At 36.0% G+C, this 14,949-nt stretch overlaps 1 protein-coding gene across 4 annotated transcripts in view; it reads right to left on the reverse strand.

Annotated features, from left to right (window-relative positions):
- Positions 1-14,949, reverse strand: part of LOC134531614 (inter-alpha-trypsin inhibitor heavy chain H3-like) — a 166,130-nt gene that overhangs the window by 82,494 nt on the left and 68,687 nt on the right. For all 4 annotated transcript variants that reach the window (XM_063367369.1, XM_063367368.1, XM_063367367.1 and 1 more), the window contains exon 3: positions 10,477-10,587. In XM_063367369.1, coding sequence (XP_063223439.1) covers positions 10,477-10,587 — 111 coding nt within the window. The remainder of the gene's footprint in view (positions 1-10,476; positions 10,588-14,949) is intronic.

The raw sequence follows: 14,949 nt of genomic DNA on the forward strand, positions 1-14,949 counted from the left end.
TAAATAAAAATCTCAATTTGAATGTATCATTAGTCACAGTAGATAACATGGATCCTGGTTTGTTGTCTGCAGCTGAATCGGAAGAACGCCGCTGTAGATACTGCAGCCAGGATTTTGACCTGGGAAGGAATACTATTATTTACGAGGAGAATGATTGTATTATAAACCTACTACGCAAAATGTTAAGCTGTAATCGGTGTCGTAGGTTTTTTTACACGAATTGACAGCTTAAAAAAGGAAGAACTTGTAAAAACAAACCCACTTACGGGATAGAGAACATCGATATAGCGACTACACTGAAAAAGAGTGTGCCGCTTGATGTAAATAATTTTCCTTGTCTTGAGCGTGATGTTCATAGCTCTCACGATCGCGACAAAGAACTTAAATTGAAGGATGCTGACGGTTTAAGGAAGACTTAAGCTAAAGGATGTATCATCTCCGAGAATAGTCAAAATACATTGAAGCTCATTACAAGTAGATACTCCATATATTGGAATAATGATTTACACTTAAAAATTAAGATTTTACACTATACAGAAGCTTGTACATCAAACATTTTGATTTCTTATAGAAATTTAGGTGAAGTCACTGACTTCTATGGCGATGTCGACAGTGACTCTGAAGCTGGTGACGCGATCGAAGACTGTGATGAAGCGCATAAAGTAGGCAAGATCGATGACTGATGAAGCGCTTAGACAAAAACAATGGAAACGTCGTAATAAAATACATTATTCTGATAAAGCTTACTATGATCACTGAGAAAATATTGATATTTAAAATATTTATAATGAACATGCAAATACGATGACAGCAGAATAGTTTAATGATGCATCATGGGAAAATCCTTTTATATTGGTTGACAGGTTAAAACTTCTATATTCTTAGCTTTGTGCAGGAAATTATTCGCACATCAAAGAAGTATTCTTCATTCTCAAAGAACTGAGGGAAGCTGGCTACGTACTATAATGACTTGTTTTACCTGCATTTATATAAATAAATAAAATTGATTATATATTAGATTTTGAAAGTATTTTATTATTTCACGAGATGTAATTTCTAAGCCTGAGTTCTCGCTACTGCATGTTCAATGTCTGCATTACATGTCCATTGTATGTCCTGTGTGTATTGTGTGTGTGTTCATTGATTGTGCTCTGTGTGTACGGTACGTTAATTGTGTGTCCAGTGTGTGAACTGCTGGTCCATGTGTGTACTGTGAGTGCTTTGTGTTATGTGTGTACTGTGTGTTCAATGTGTGTACAGTTTTTGTACTGTGTGTATAGTGAGTGTACACTATGTACGGTATTCCCAGTGTGTGTAGTGAGTGTATATGTGTCCATACTGTACTGTGTGTCCAGTGTGTACTGTGTGTGTATTGATTGTTCATTGCGTATGCACTACATGCATTGAGTGTATATTGCATGTACCTTGCGTTTACTGTGTGTCAATTGCGTGTCCAATTTGTGTACAGTTTGTGTGAGTACTGTGAGTACTGTGCGTCCAGTGTGTGTATACTGTGTGTGTATAGGGGGTTTACTGTGTGTAGTATGTTTCCGATGTGTGAATAGTTTTTTAATTGCCTGTGCATTGCATATATTAAGTGTACAGTGCTTGTCCATTACATATACTGTGTGTCTATTGCGTGTCCAGTGTATGTACGGTCTGTGTGTACTGTGCGTCCAGTGTGTGTACTTTTTGTGTATTGATTGTTCATTGCGGTTGAATTGCATATAATTTATGTCCATTGCGTGTCTAGTAAGTGTACTGTGTGTCCAGTGTGTGAACTGTGTGTCCAGTGTGTGTACTGTGTGTTCAGGGTATGTACTGTGTTTTACAGTGTTTCATTGCGTGTTCTGTGTGTCCATTGCGTGTACTGTGAGTCCATTGCGTGCACATTTTTCTTTTGTTAATTGTGTGTCGTTTCGTTAAGTGTGCGTAGTCAAATCTTTAGAAGCTCTTAATTTTTACTTGATAAAACGTTTTTCCAGGTATTCTTGGTACTTTAGTAAGAATAAAACAAGTTCCGTTCATTCATTTGCTTGTAATTGATTTTATCGACTTTGTTTTTACTGCTTGAAATATGTTATATTAGCTGTTGACGATCAAGGTCTTGAGGTTCGGAAATATCTGGTCTATATGTTTGACAATGTTCATGACCTGGCATCGTGGTCCGAAGATGCTTGGCCTATACGTATAGCATTGTACATGAACTGTTTGGAATGTGTTTCATGCATAAGAAAATAGACTTCTATGTTATGCAGCGCGACGAAATATTTAATTCATTAGGCAGGTATCTTGTCTAGTGTTTTTTTTTTCGTAGAGTGGATGATTAATAAACTCCAGGAAAGGTAAGGGAAATCGAATTTTAATTATATTTTAAGCTTTATTTTTAGCCTAATCATCGGTTGAGAATAAAACCATTAACGCATATCTATCTCGTCTATCATGATTTTAATAACTGAATTTTTTTATTAATTTTTGAATTTTTTTCGGTATTTCTAGTTCAATAAATACAATTTTCTGAAATGGCCGTCAAATCGGATTATAGATTGCTGGTATACAAGGAACTTAAGCTGATTTTAAGATTTTGGACATGTGTTATTAAATAAGTAATTTTTCTAATTTTTTGTATAGTTAAATTTTTCTAATCATATACAGATATATATCAAATCAAACATTTATATTAATATGTGAATTTTTGATAAATTTTGGATTTTTTTAATAATTTATAGCTAAATAATTATGAATTTCTAAGATGGCATCCAAATTCCCAGATGGTGGACGGCCACAGTAATAATAAACTGTAGTACGTAAAAATTAAACTAACGTGGCGGTAGGGCACTCTAGCAGACGAAATAAGATGATAGCCACTATAAGTGCGTGGATGGCTTTAATAACGTCGGAGCCACAATGGATGTTAACAGACAGTGGCGTAGCTTGGGTGGGGCGGAGGGGGCGGCCCGCCCCGGGCGGCAGCCCGCGGGGGCGGTTCGCCGGTGAAGCGGGTTGAGATCTGATCTATGATTCATTTGTTACATGTGTCAGACACACTATAATGTTCCATTTTTATCTACAATTTTGCGCACCAACTATTTTTTAATATTTATTTAAAAGAAAAACTGCGAAATCACTGACAGAGCTCTTTATAACGTTTGTTTGTTTACATACGAACGGCAACATCGCATCACGCCGCGCCGCCCGGCGCGCGCGAGCCGAGTTGAGCGGCACTCCTTATTATGTTAATAACTCATACAAAATCTTTTGTTTCACGCGTCGGCCCGTGTCGATGCCTCTCTTTGAATTTAGTACTACGCATTGTACTGTAAAGTTTGACCTTAACCCAGGGCAAACCAAACAACTTCCGCAAACCGGGACACAGTAAAACTCCTATATTGCCCCGTACCGCGAGCGCAGGTAAATCCAAAAAAATTTTAAAACCCAAACTAATATCAGGCTTAAAAATACTAATAAGGTCGCGAACAGTGAGAGGAGGCAGCAAGTTAAAAAGACGCAAAATTTATATGACAACATTTAATAAATATATCTATCATAAAATCGTTTCATCACAAATCGGTGCATCCATCATAAAATACATTACCTATTACTACTTATAAAAAAATAGCTATATAATAATACTAAAAAATACTTTAACCATTCCCCCAAAAAATTATAATTTGATCATATACTTCGGAGCTCCGAAAATTAAATATAATTTCCAAAAAGGCATTAAAAATATATAAGAACATATTAATACAAATATAAATACAAAAATAGATACGCACCGGGCGTATCACCGCTGTAAATACCAATTAACATAGGCGAAATCTAGCAAAAAATTGACACAACTTAACATGCAAATAAATATACCAAAAATTTAGCAAATTACAAATTATGGGTTTACAAGCCCTTCTCAGTTAAGTCATTTTCTAACGGTCGACGCCTTTTTTCTTCTATGTCTGGCAGGGATTGGGTGAAACACGCTGAACGTAAAATCCCAGTTTCAGTTTTATTAGTCCGTTAATTTAAATCCCAAAAATCCACAAATTATAGTTTCGCCCCAGGGGTCAAATGGGTCAGCGGGGCAGTGGCACGGCTGGCACTTACTTGCTTTTTGACGTCGTGATGTCTGGTCACCAAATACACTCGTTTGCTCACGAGTGTTTTTAATGGCAAACACTTGCCATTATACGTTACCGTAGCTGCAGGTAATTGTACGGATATGACGAATCCTTCGCCATACAGTCTTGGAGTTTATTTCGGCGCACATAATTCATCCTTGGAAAATCCTCGCGATATTCACACACGCCTCACCAACCAATCGCGTTCATCGTACCAAAGCGTTCTAAATTATATATATATATGAACCCCGTTCATATTCAAAAATGAACACTCGTATACAGTTACTTCGATGTGGAACAATCACCATGGCCAACCCGCGTTTTACTTCACGTGCGCGCCCGCCTGGGCCTACCAGGCGACTCCGCTCGCCCGTCTCACCTGACGTCACACAATCAGCTGTTCTGCTCGCGCGCCGTCTAGCGCAGCGATTACCAACATGTAGCTGTCAAGATGCTTAAAAATAAGTTTGAGGTAGTTCTTGAGGTACTGGAACAATTAACAGATTCATCTCAAACTTCCGAAACAAGATCGGGAGCCAGTCTTCTCCTGACAGCCATGCAGTCATTTAACTTCCTAACTTTTCTTGGCTTTTGGGCTGCAGTGCTACCTGAAGTAGATGACGCACAGATTTACCTGCAGCAACGAGGACTAAGTGTGGATAAGTGTGCTCAGAAACTCTGCGCTTTGAAAACCCTCTTAGTGGAAAGTAGAGACCGTTTCGTGCAAGAAGCAATTGACTTTGCTAAGACTCTCTGCGAAAAACTCGGAATCGAACTCAAAACGAGAAGAATTCGCAAGAAAAAACGCATGCATGGCGATGAATTTTCTGAAGATGCAGCTTTGTCTCACGAACAGGAAATCCGTCGAGAGATTATCGCATCATTCGACAAGATCATTCAAGAAATGACGACTCGATTCCAGAAAATTCAAGAAATATCGGACAAGTTCGGATTTTTGATGCCAGCGAAACTTTTGGACAGCAAGTTCGAGTGTGATCTTTCCCATGTATTAGAAGACATCGACAAGGACGAGTTTCAGATGGAGCGGAAGCGTCTTCAGCAGTTTGTTGTTGTTGCCTGTTCTGAATCAGAGGAAGATATAAGTGGTAAAGGACCACTGGAGCTCCTCCAGTTCATTTAATAACTGAATCTCGGAATTTTGGTTCCAAATATAGTCATCTTGATTCGTATATATTTGACTTTGGCGATTAGTGTTGCAAGTTGTAAGAGAAGTTTTTCAAAGTTGAAGCTAATAAAAAATTACCTCAGATCTACTATGAGCTCCGCTAGACTATAAAACTTGGCTATATTGTCGATTGAACAAGAATTGGCTGTCAATATTGATTTTGACAAAGTTATTTTTGACTTCGCTGCTCATAAGGCCCGTAGAATCCGCTTGTAAAACCGCTCATCCTATTTTAACTTCATTAAAAGGTACCTCATTGCATATGAAATTTAATTTTAACTAAGCACCTATAGAATGGGGGCGGCAAAATGGGTCTCCCGCCCCAGGCGCCGAGATGGCACGCTACGCCACTGTTAACAGAAACCAATCTTCGAAATTTTATAACAAACTGCCCAACAATTCATACATGATTAACTCTAGATAGGTTAACATACACATAAGTTTATAAAAGTTCGTGCCATTATACAGTAACAAAAATTACCACAGGGCCTAACACAGATATATGGATGTAAAATTGAAATATACAATCATAAAAAAGGGATTACACGTGCACGAGCATTTAGATTATACATTTAAATATATATAAATATATATAACTTACTATCATGATTAAACTATCGTGTCTTAATGGGATATATAATTAACGCAAATTTGAAAACATATAATGAGTTGCTAAGGTAAGAAGACCAAGGAATAGCTAGCAGTGGAAAAACACGCAGCGTAAAGCTCTATTTTCATTCGTCGACTGGGGCTCGGCCCAAGACTACGCAGGCGACAAATGACGTACATTAAGATTCATACCAAACACTTTCAGTAAAAACTAAATAATGATTAACAGTGAAATTCCCATTTAAGCCTACGCGGAACGCTGAATTTAGGATTAAACAAAATTGTAAAAAAAAAAAAAAAAAAGAACGTGGACTCGCCAACCTCACGGGGCAAAACTACTAAGTTAAACATAATTAAAAACCAAAAACAAATGACGCACGAACTAAGCTAAACCCGAACATAATTTCTAGGGTGGCGGCCAAAATGGAATTTAGAATATGATAAAGGTAAATAGAGAGGAACATGAACTACACTATGATCAGGGCCACCGCCTGACCCGCACAAGAACATGAACAGTTACATTTCCCCCCGAGGTCCGTGACTCGGCCTACAATCACGATCCGCCTCCAGACCTGCGCGCCGGTTACCGCGCGTACGCCAATCATGGGAGGGGAGGGGGAGAACTGGAAAACGACACAACAAGCCTGGTGGTACGGGGTGATGAGGGAGGAAGATGACGTTGCTGCCCAGGCGCGTGATTCAAATCTTGCGGGACCTGATTGCTGCATATCTTTTGACATTACTGCTGTCGTATACAATATCGATGAGTTGGAAGATGCGTCAACATCGACTTGTACAAGGAAAAGAAAGTCATACGGGCGAATGCAAGATGTAGCGAAACAATTGAGCTTATGTAGCCACGAAACAAGCGAGGATTGTCATTGTGAAGAGCTAGACTGTTTCTAATCGCTCACAAATGACGGGAGAAAATGTTTTGTTTTGAAATTTAATGTATTTAAGTAATATCCCGAACAATCATTGTATCTATGTGGGTTGATTACATGCAAGCCGGTTCAACGACATAGTCCAAGAAAAGCGGAGGAATAGACAGAGTTACATTCTTTTTTATACTCATAAAGTGCGAGTTGTCAGAAATAACAAGGTGTGTGAAGTGCTAGTTTGCTACAAAGTGTTTTAATAGTTACATGGAATCACAACAAAACGTCTTCAAAATTTGCAAAATGAACTTTAAAAAACAGGTTTAGCTCTTTTAGTAAGAGAGGAAAACATACTACAAAGGCTAACAGAGATTCGGAATTTTCTAGCATAAAAAGTACGGGTTTTCAAGATTACGAATGTGACGATAATTGCAACGGTTAGGTCACAATTCAAGTTGGCTGATGTGATGTAAGATATTTTTATTATTAGTTTTAATATTTATTATTAAAATTTTTTAAATATTTTTAATATTAAATTACGTGTTTATTCTCATCGGGAATCTAACCGAGGACCGAAATCTATTAGGTAATAAAAAAATCGAAGTAAGCATTTTTTTTCGGAAATGTTTGGTTAAAATTATAGAATTTAAATTTAATGGTCAATGTCAAGGTCATCCAAGATGGCCGTCAGAGGCTTAAGGTGTCTTGTCATTGGGAAATTTAAGCCTCTTTGTGGAATTTTGGTTCTTTCTAAGGCAACATTTTCTTAGGTTTTTTGAATTTCAAATTTTCGATATTTTGAGGAATAAAACGGGAAATTTACCCTCAAAATATGTAATTTTTTAGGAATTTTGAGCCATTTTGAGTTAAAAATGGCCGCTGAGACGTCACAGTCTAAAATGGCGGTCGGCTCCTTCGGCTTCTTCTGCCGATGCTTGGCGCCGAAGGATTATTTATATAACTACTACTTATTTCATAGTAGTGTTATTTTATTATCATACTTCGAGTCAGAAACCATCAGAGAAATTGTTAAATACTCTGCAACTGTTTTTATACACCAGTGTTTAAACTTAAGAATATAACCTACACTATGTAAAATATTACATAATTTGTGGGTTTTTATCACAAGAAGTGTTGCCTGACACGCACACCGGAAAACATTTAAATTAATTTACACTTGTTAATAATGTTTTAAAACTTTCTGATTTATAAAATTACCAAAAAATGTTGGTGTTTTTTTTAACACATCAAAATGTTTTATTTTTCTGTATGTTGCTGATTTTTACATTGGCATTGTGGGTGTAAAACAATCGTTTATTTATACGGAAATTATTTATTTTCACATCAATGTTAGATTTTTAGAATTTAAACGTCAATTTGAATAAAATTACACGATATGTTAGTAATATTGTGCGTGAATGTGTAAAAGTAGCCTAAACAATGTATGCGTTTTTCTAAATTACACCGAATAAGTGTGTTTTACATTATAATCATTCTTGTATGGTTATTTAAAAGTGCTGCCGGACTTCAATATTTAAGTGCTACATTTTTTAATCTATGGTATCATAAATATCACTATCTTTGATTATTAAGTTAGGTATTATTTAATTATATTTCTTCACAAATAACGTTGCAACCACTTTTATTCTCTTGTAGTATTTGATGACTTGTATGGTTTATTCGACATTCACGTTTATGAACGTTATTTTAGTTCTAAATTTTAATTAGTTTGAAATATTATTTGTTCAATATATTCCTCGAAATACTTACATTAGCATGTACATCACTTAACTAAAAGGGCCCCTGATTTAAGGAAGGTGTTTTAAACTGAGTTTTGATAGTGTTCCACACCAACACTGTGTCGAATTATTTCCATCTCAAATTAACACATTTTTTTCGGGAAAACGTTAGGGTGAATGGTAGTAAAACCGAGCGATCTTTTTCATTAGTTATGACACTCTGATTAATAATTAATAATCAACGTTTCAAAACTACATTAAGGGAAGTAAAGTTGTTACTTGAAATTATTTAGCCAAAAATTTTAATGATGTACCATACTTGCAGTGTTTGTAGAAGTTGTTCAGTTACACACTATCAAAAATGTTTGGAATTCTGAAATAAATATTTTCTTTACTATTTTCAATAAATTGCTGGTCTATCTGAAACTTCAAAGTCTTATGGGAAGAACTTTATACCAATCGTCATACAAAATATTACAGGTTCATATTGATAACACTCGTATGTTTGGTTGCCAAGATGTTTTACCAAGTAGGCCTCAGTACTTTAATTGGTTTGGACCGGCATAAAATATTTCACAAATTGTTTCATGTGCCATTTTAAACTAAAGGTCCAAAAGTTTTTTGGGGAAATTATGGATTAACGGTTGCGCACAGGCTTAGAGAGCCTTTTATTTCTCATAAAAGTTTAGTAATAATATAAATATATATTGTAAATATTGATAGGTCGTGCGAATGGTGCATGGTTTAAGTGGCAAGATGTCCGCCGCCATATTAGATTTAGACGTCACGGCCACCATTGGTTTTAACCTAGATTTCAATCACCATTTCGGGTAACATTGACTTCGACCTTCGAACTTTACCTTCAAAATTCCCCAAAAATGGTTAAAACTAGACAAATTTGACCCAAAAATTTGCCAAAATGACCTAAATGTCCCAATTTAAGTAATTTTTCCACATAAAATGTCAAAAATCTGCAAATTCAAAAATTTCATTGTGAAGTAGAAATGTTCATCATAAAAAAAATTCTAAGAATCTCAAATTTTATTTTTGACAAAAAAAAGAAGTAAGAGACTTAACAGTAGCTTAAGACTATTTAAAATTTTAAATTAAAAACCACAGAGCCAAAAATTGACCTCTGACATTGACCTTGAACCTGGATGCCAACTTGAATAAGGTCATTATTTAAATTTTGTATTATAGGACTTTCCTCATTTTATCTTTTTCAGAACTTTTCACAATTACAGAGTTCACCATTTTTAATCCTATAATTTCCCACTATCTTTGATTCCACTTTTATTGCATTTATTATGAATCCCACAATCTTGGATATCTTTCCGTCATCATGAAAATCCATGATAATGATTCAAATAATTCTAAAAAAAAAAAAAAAAAAAATATATATATATATATATATATCGAAACAAAAATAATTTCATTTTGGACTTTAGAATACTTAGTTTGAAACAGGTGAGGGCAAATATAAATATTCTTTACCCCATGACGACTGATGACTGACTGAACTCACAACGTATACACAAGAATATATATTGTGACAATCAGTAGATTGTCATGGCAGAGATATAACGACCTGCCATATTAGTTAATCTTGTTATCTGAAAGAGGATGTTGCGATCATAATTATATATTTTCACATTTTTAAACATTTTTTGTGTGAAATATTTTCGCTAAAAATGGGAATGCTTGAAAAATTGAGCGTAAATTTGTTCAATTTGTAAAAAATGTTGGAATATTTTGAATGAAGCTAAATGCCATCCCAAATCGGGGCCCTAGGTCAAGGTCAAAGTTCAAGGAAAAAGATAAAATGAAAGGTAATTTAAAGATGGTGGCTGTGATGTCACAATCCAAGATGGGAGTCGAAATATCGACATCTCGACGATGAACCAGCCGCAGTATGTACCTACCAATATATAGGCCGTAACATGCATTACCTCTGAGCCACGTGACCAGCAGTCTGGCCTTCTTTCACCGCTTCATCGTACTCCTTCTTAGCTGCTTTCTTCTCTTTCACGTGCGCCTTGTACACTTTGTCGTCGATTTGCCTGTAAAAAGAGACGTACAACACTTAATAACAGGACACAGTCCCTCATGACAATGTTCTGTTACTGTCAAATATAAAGGAAGTTGTGAAACATGAGGTATTCTCGGTTTTATCAATCGGTAAAACTAATGTACGGAGAAAAAAATAAGGCTTACAAAGAAATTGTTCCAGTAGGAAAGAAAATCGTTTTAGAAGAATTGGAGTGGATGACTAAGCTCCGACCGCAACCTTAGTATTATGCGTCATTCTAAGCAATTGCGAATAGACTTGACTCAACTTAAACTAAAAAAAAATAATTATTATGTTCAAATACAAAAAAAAATATTTTTTATTAATAGTAGTATAGGAATGTATGTATGACGGTAGGTTACAGATTGTGGTATATGTGGTGCCAACCGCCATCTTGGATTGTGAAGTAACGGCGGCCAACATGGAAAACTTTGGCCATGCAAAATTCCTCAAATATTAATCAAAATTACAAAAAGTTTCCCTTTTTCGAGGGGAAAATTCCCGTTTTGAGAAAGATTTCCTGTTTTATTACCCAAAAATTGTCCATATCTTAAATTTACCATTAGAAAGCCTCCAGTAAGCCTCTGGAAAGGAGCTTTTACCTTGACAATAAATTAGCCGCAATTTTTTCAATTTTAATTAATGCCGCCATCTTGAAAGTGAGAAATTTTAAGCTAGAAATTTCAGAAAAATTTAAAATAAATTTAACAATTTATTAAATACAATTTTAATAAAAATACAAAATTCTCGAATTATGACTTCACCATTGCATTTGTTATGGCTGCCATCTTTAAAATTAGTTAATTTTAGTCGATTTTAACGAGGAAAATTAAAAAAAAAAATAAAAAAATTACTAAATAAAATTTTAGTAACAATAATTTTTTAAAAATATTTCCGCCATTTTAAAAATATGTATTTTTTTATCCTAGAATATCTGAAAAAACATAAAATAATTATATAATTCAATTTTATTTTTTTAAAAGGGACATTTTTCACGCAGTCTTCGGTTCGAACCCGGCGGTGTCATACGATTAAACAATGGCGACGGGTCCTTCACCCACAAAAGCCACCAGCAGACTGACCTCCCATCCCTAATGCCAAGGAAGATATTATCTTCAGTCAGTATGAAATCATGGTGGCCATCTTATTTTCTGTCTGATGAAGGCTGCCATCTTGGATCCGACATAATATTTTCGTCTGTTAGAAGGCGATAACACCATATTAGTTTAATTTTTACCCACTAAGTGCAGGAATCATTCATGGCCAGGGTGCCCGACATCTTGAAATTTGTCTGCAATTTAAAAATCTGTATTATTAATATATAAATCCCAGATAAATTAAAAAAAACAACAAAGAATCGCCTATTGTTTTAACACTAGACACATATTTACAAAAGAAGGAATTACGTATAGACGAAAATTCAACTTGGTGTGATATTTATTTGTCACAGGAATACGATCTCAACACAGGGATACATTTTTGCTACTGGGATACGATTACGCCACAGGGATATGAAAAATCACATGATACGTTATTATACAGCTCCAACAGCTCCAGCGGCATTTGCCTACAGGATTAAAAGGTGAAAGGTTTCAAGACTACAAGGCTACGAGTCTACAAGGTTTCAACTGACTACGAAGCTACATGACTACAAAACTACTACTCTACGAGGCTCCAACTAGCTATAAGACTACGAGTCTACGAAGCTACGAGACTAATAACCAACATGGTAAAATGCTACGAGACTACAGGGCTACAGACTTCTTAGCTACGAAGCTACAAGTCTACAAAGCTGCAATGATATGAGGCTACATGGCAACAAAGGCTACGAGACTACGAAGCTTCAGAACTATAAGATTACGAAGCTACAATTCTAGGATGCCACAAGGCTTCAAGACACGAGACTACGAAGCTACAGGACTAAAAGACTGCAAGTTACAAGACTAGGAGTCTATGAGGATACGATTCTACAAGGCTGCAACTGGCAACAATAGCTCAATTGAGCAGTGATAGTAAATTTAACTAATGCAAATAACTTTTTGCAAGTAGTCCCGAATCTTGCAATAGTTGGTGCCACATGCTTTGTTGTACAGGCTGTCGCTGTTTTATGTGAGATGCGGGATGTTCACTCACGATCGCAAGAGGAGGGATTCGTTACACACCTAGGAGAAAAAGTTTGTCTTACATGATTGTGTTTCCTAGATATCTTAAGGCATATCCTCGTAGCCTTCTATTCTTGTAGTATTGTAGTATTTTGGTACTGTAGTCTTGCAGTCTCGTAGCCTTGAAGAGATGTAGCCTTGTAGACTCATAGACTTATAGCTTCGTAGCCAAGAAGCCTATAGCTCTGTAGTCTCGTAGCCTGTTGCCATGTAGCCTATTAGTCTCGTAGCTTCGTAGCCTCGTAGTCTTTTAGACCTGTAGCTTCGTATTATTGTAGCCACATACTTTTTTAGTCTTGTAGCTTCGTAGCATTTGGAACCTTCTATACTGGTAGCCTTGTAGCCTCATAGCCTTTTAGTCTTGAAATCAAATATCAATGGAGCTTTTGGAACTGTAGAATATAGTATTCTGTGATTTATCGTATCCGTGTAGCGCGATCGTATCCCTGTGTATCCCTGTGATGAGATATGTCGCGAGATCGTTTCACACTAAGTTGAATTTTCGTCCAAATTTTCTTCCTTATTGTCAAATACGTTTCCTGTGTGTTTTTGTATTTCCATTGCGTGTCCAGGGTGTGTATTTTGTGTTGATTACATGTCATGTGTGTGTATTGCGTGTTCGTTGCATGTTCATTGGGGTCCAGTGTGTACTATGTATCCATTGCTTGCCCTGTGTGTGTACTGTATGTCCAGTATGTACTGTTTGTCCATTGCATGTCCTTTTTGTTTACTGTGTGTCCAGTGTGCACTGTGTGTTCAATGCATGTCCTGTGTGTAAACTTTGTGTCTATTGCATGTCCATTGCATGTTCTGTGTGTGTACTGCGTGTCCAGTGTGTACTGCGTGTCCAGTGTGTACTGGGTGTCAATTGCATGTACTGTGTATTTATTGTGTGTCTATTGGATGCCCTGTGTGTGTATTGCGTGATCGACAAGTGTTCTTTGCCGGTCCAGTGTGAATATTGCGTGTCCTTTTATTTTGTCGAGTGTTTTTTCTTTTTTGAAAGTGCTTTCATATTGATGTTTGTGCATCCTAATTTGCTTCCTTTTTAGAATTTTTGTACGACTTACATATTAATGTAAATTTATCGTGTTTTGAATCGCATATTATTCCAGCGGCTGTGGATGTTTAATAGAGACCCAGGCGACCGGGACACTCAGTCCATATCTGATCGTGGTGCAGTGGGGATCGGCTCTCTTCAGTATGTTTTCTGAAATTTAGCTGGTTTTCTAATGACGCCTTCATGGACTTTCTGACACGCGAGAAATTGTAAAAGTTAAGTCTTTCTGCCTGCTGAGGTAATACCTGCAGACATTTCCGACTCCACGATTTAGGTTGGAGAATCGTATGCGTTCAAGCACAAAAGCAGTTCAGCAGTAACCGATTGCGATGATGCTTGGACATGAAACTAAACATTAGACTGTGCTCAACGCTTTACAGGTAAATCATAATGGATTCTACTTGGCGAAATTTGCGTTTCGTTGAATTTTAAAAGGCTACTATTATTTAAAAACATCTAGTGAGTGAAAGATATAGTACTTTTCTTGACGATATTAAGCAGAAAATTAACAATTACCTTACTGATGAAGTAGCGAGTAGAGACATTTAAAATATAACTTGTGGCTGGACTGCGATTATGGTAAAACGTATCCGTTTTTAGGACCAAGAAAATAAGTGTGCTTTAAAGACTATGAATACTGCTCTTTAACTATAACACGATGTAGATGAATCTGTTAAACATAGTATTGATAACCTTTGTCAGAAATAAAAAGACTATGTCAGTAAACGATCTAGCCGGTCTTTGTGGTCAATTAAACGATTCAAGCTGAGATTTAGTCAGTTCAAGCCAATGCAAAAGAAAATCTTTATTAGATTGCTAACTTCACAAGTGTTCCTCTAGTAGAATATAATATACTTAATATATTTTTATTATTTGGAATTTTTTGTTTTATTTCTGAATCATGTCAATTTCTTTTGGTAACTTTAATAAAAATGTTTTATTAGCACCAGCCAAGAATTGAAACAAGCACTGTGTGCGTTTAAAACAATCGGTCAAATAACAAGCGTTTATTTGTTGATTTTTTAAAATTTATCTGGAATTTATATTTTAATAATACAGGTTTTTAAATTGCAGACAAATTTCAAGATGGCGGGCGCCCTGGCCATGAATGATTCCTGCACTTAGTGGAGAA

Source organism: Bacillus rossius, chromosome 5 (assembly GCF_032445375.1).
Source record: "Bacillus rossius redtenbacheri isolate Brsri chromosome 5, Brsri_v3, whole genome shotgun sequence".
In the NCBI taxonomy this organism is placed as follows: Eukaryota; Metazoa; Arthropoda; class Insecta; order Phasmatodea; family Bacillidae; genus Bacillus; species Bacillus rossius.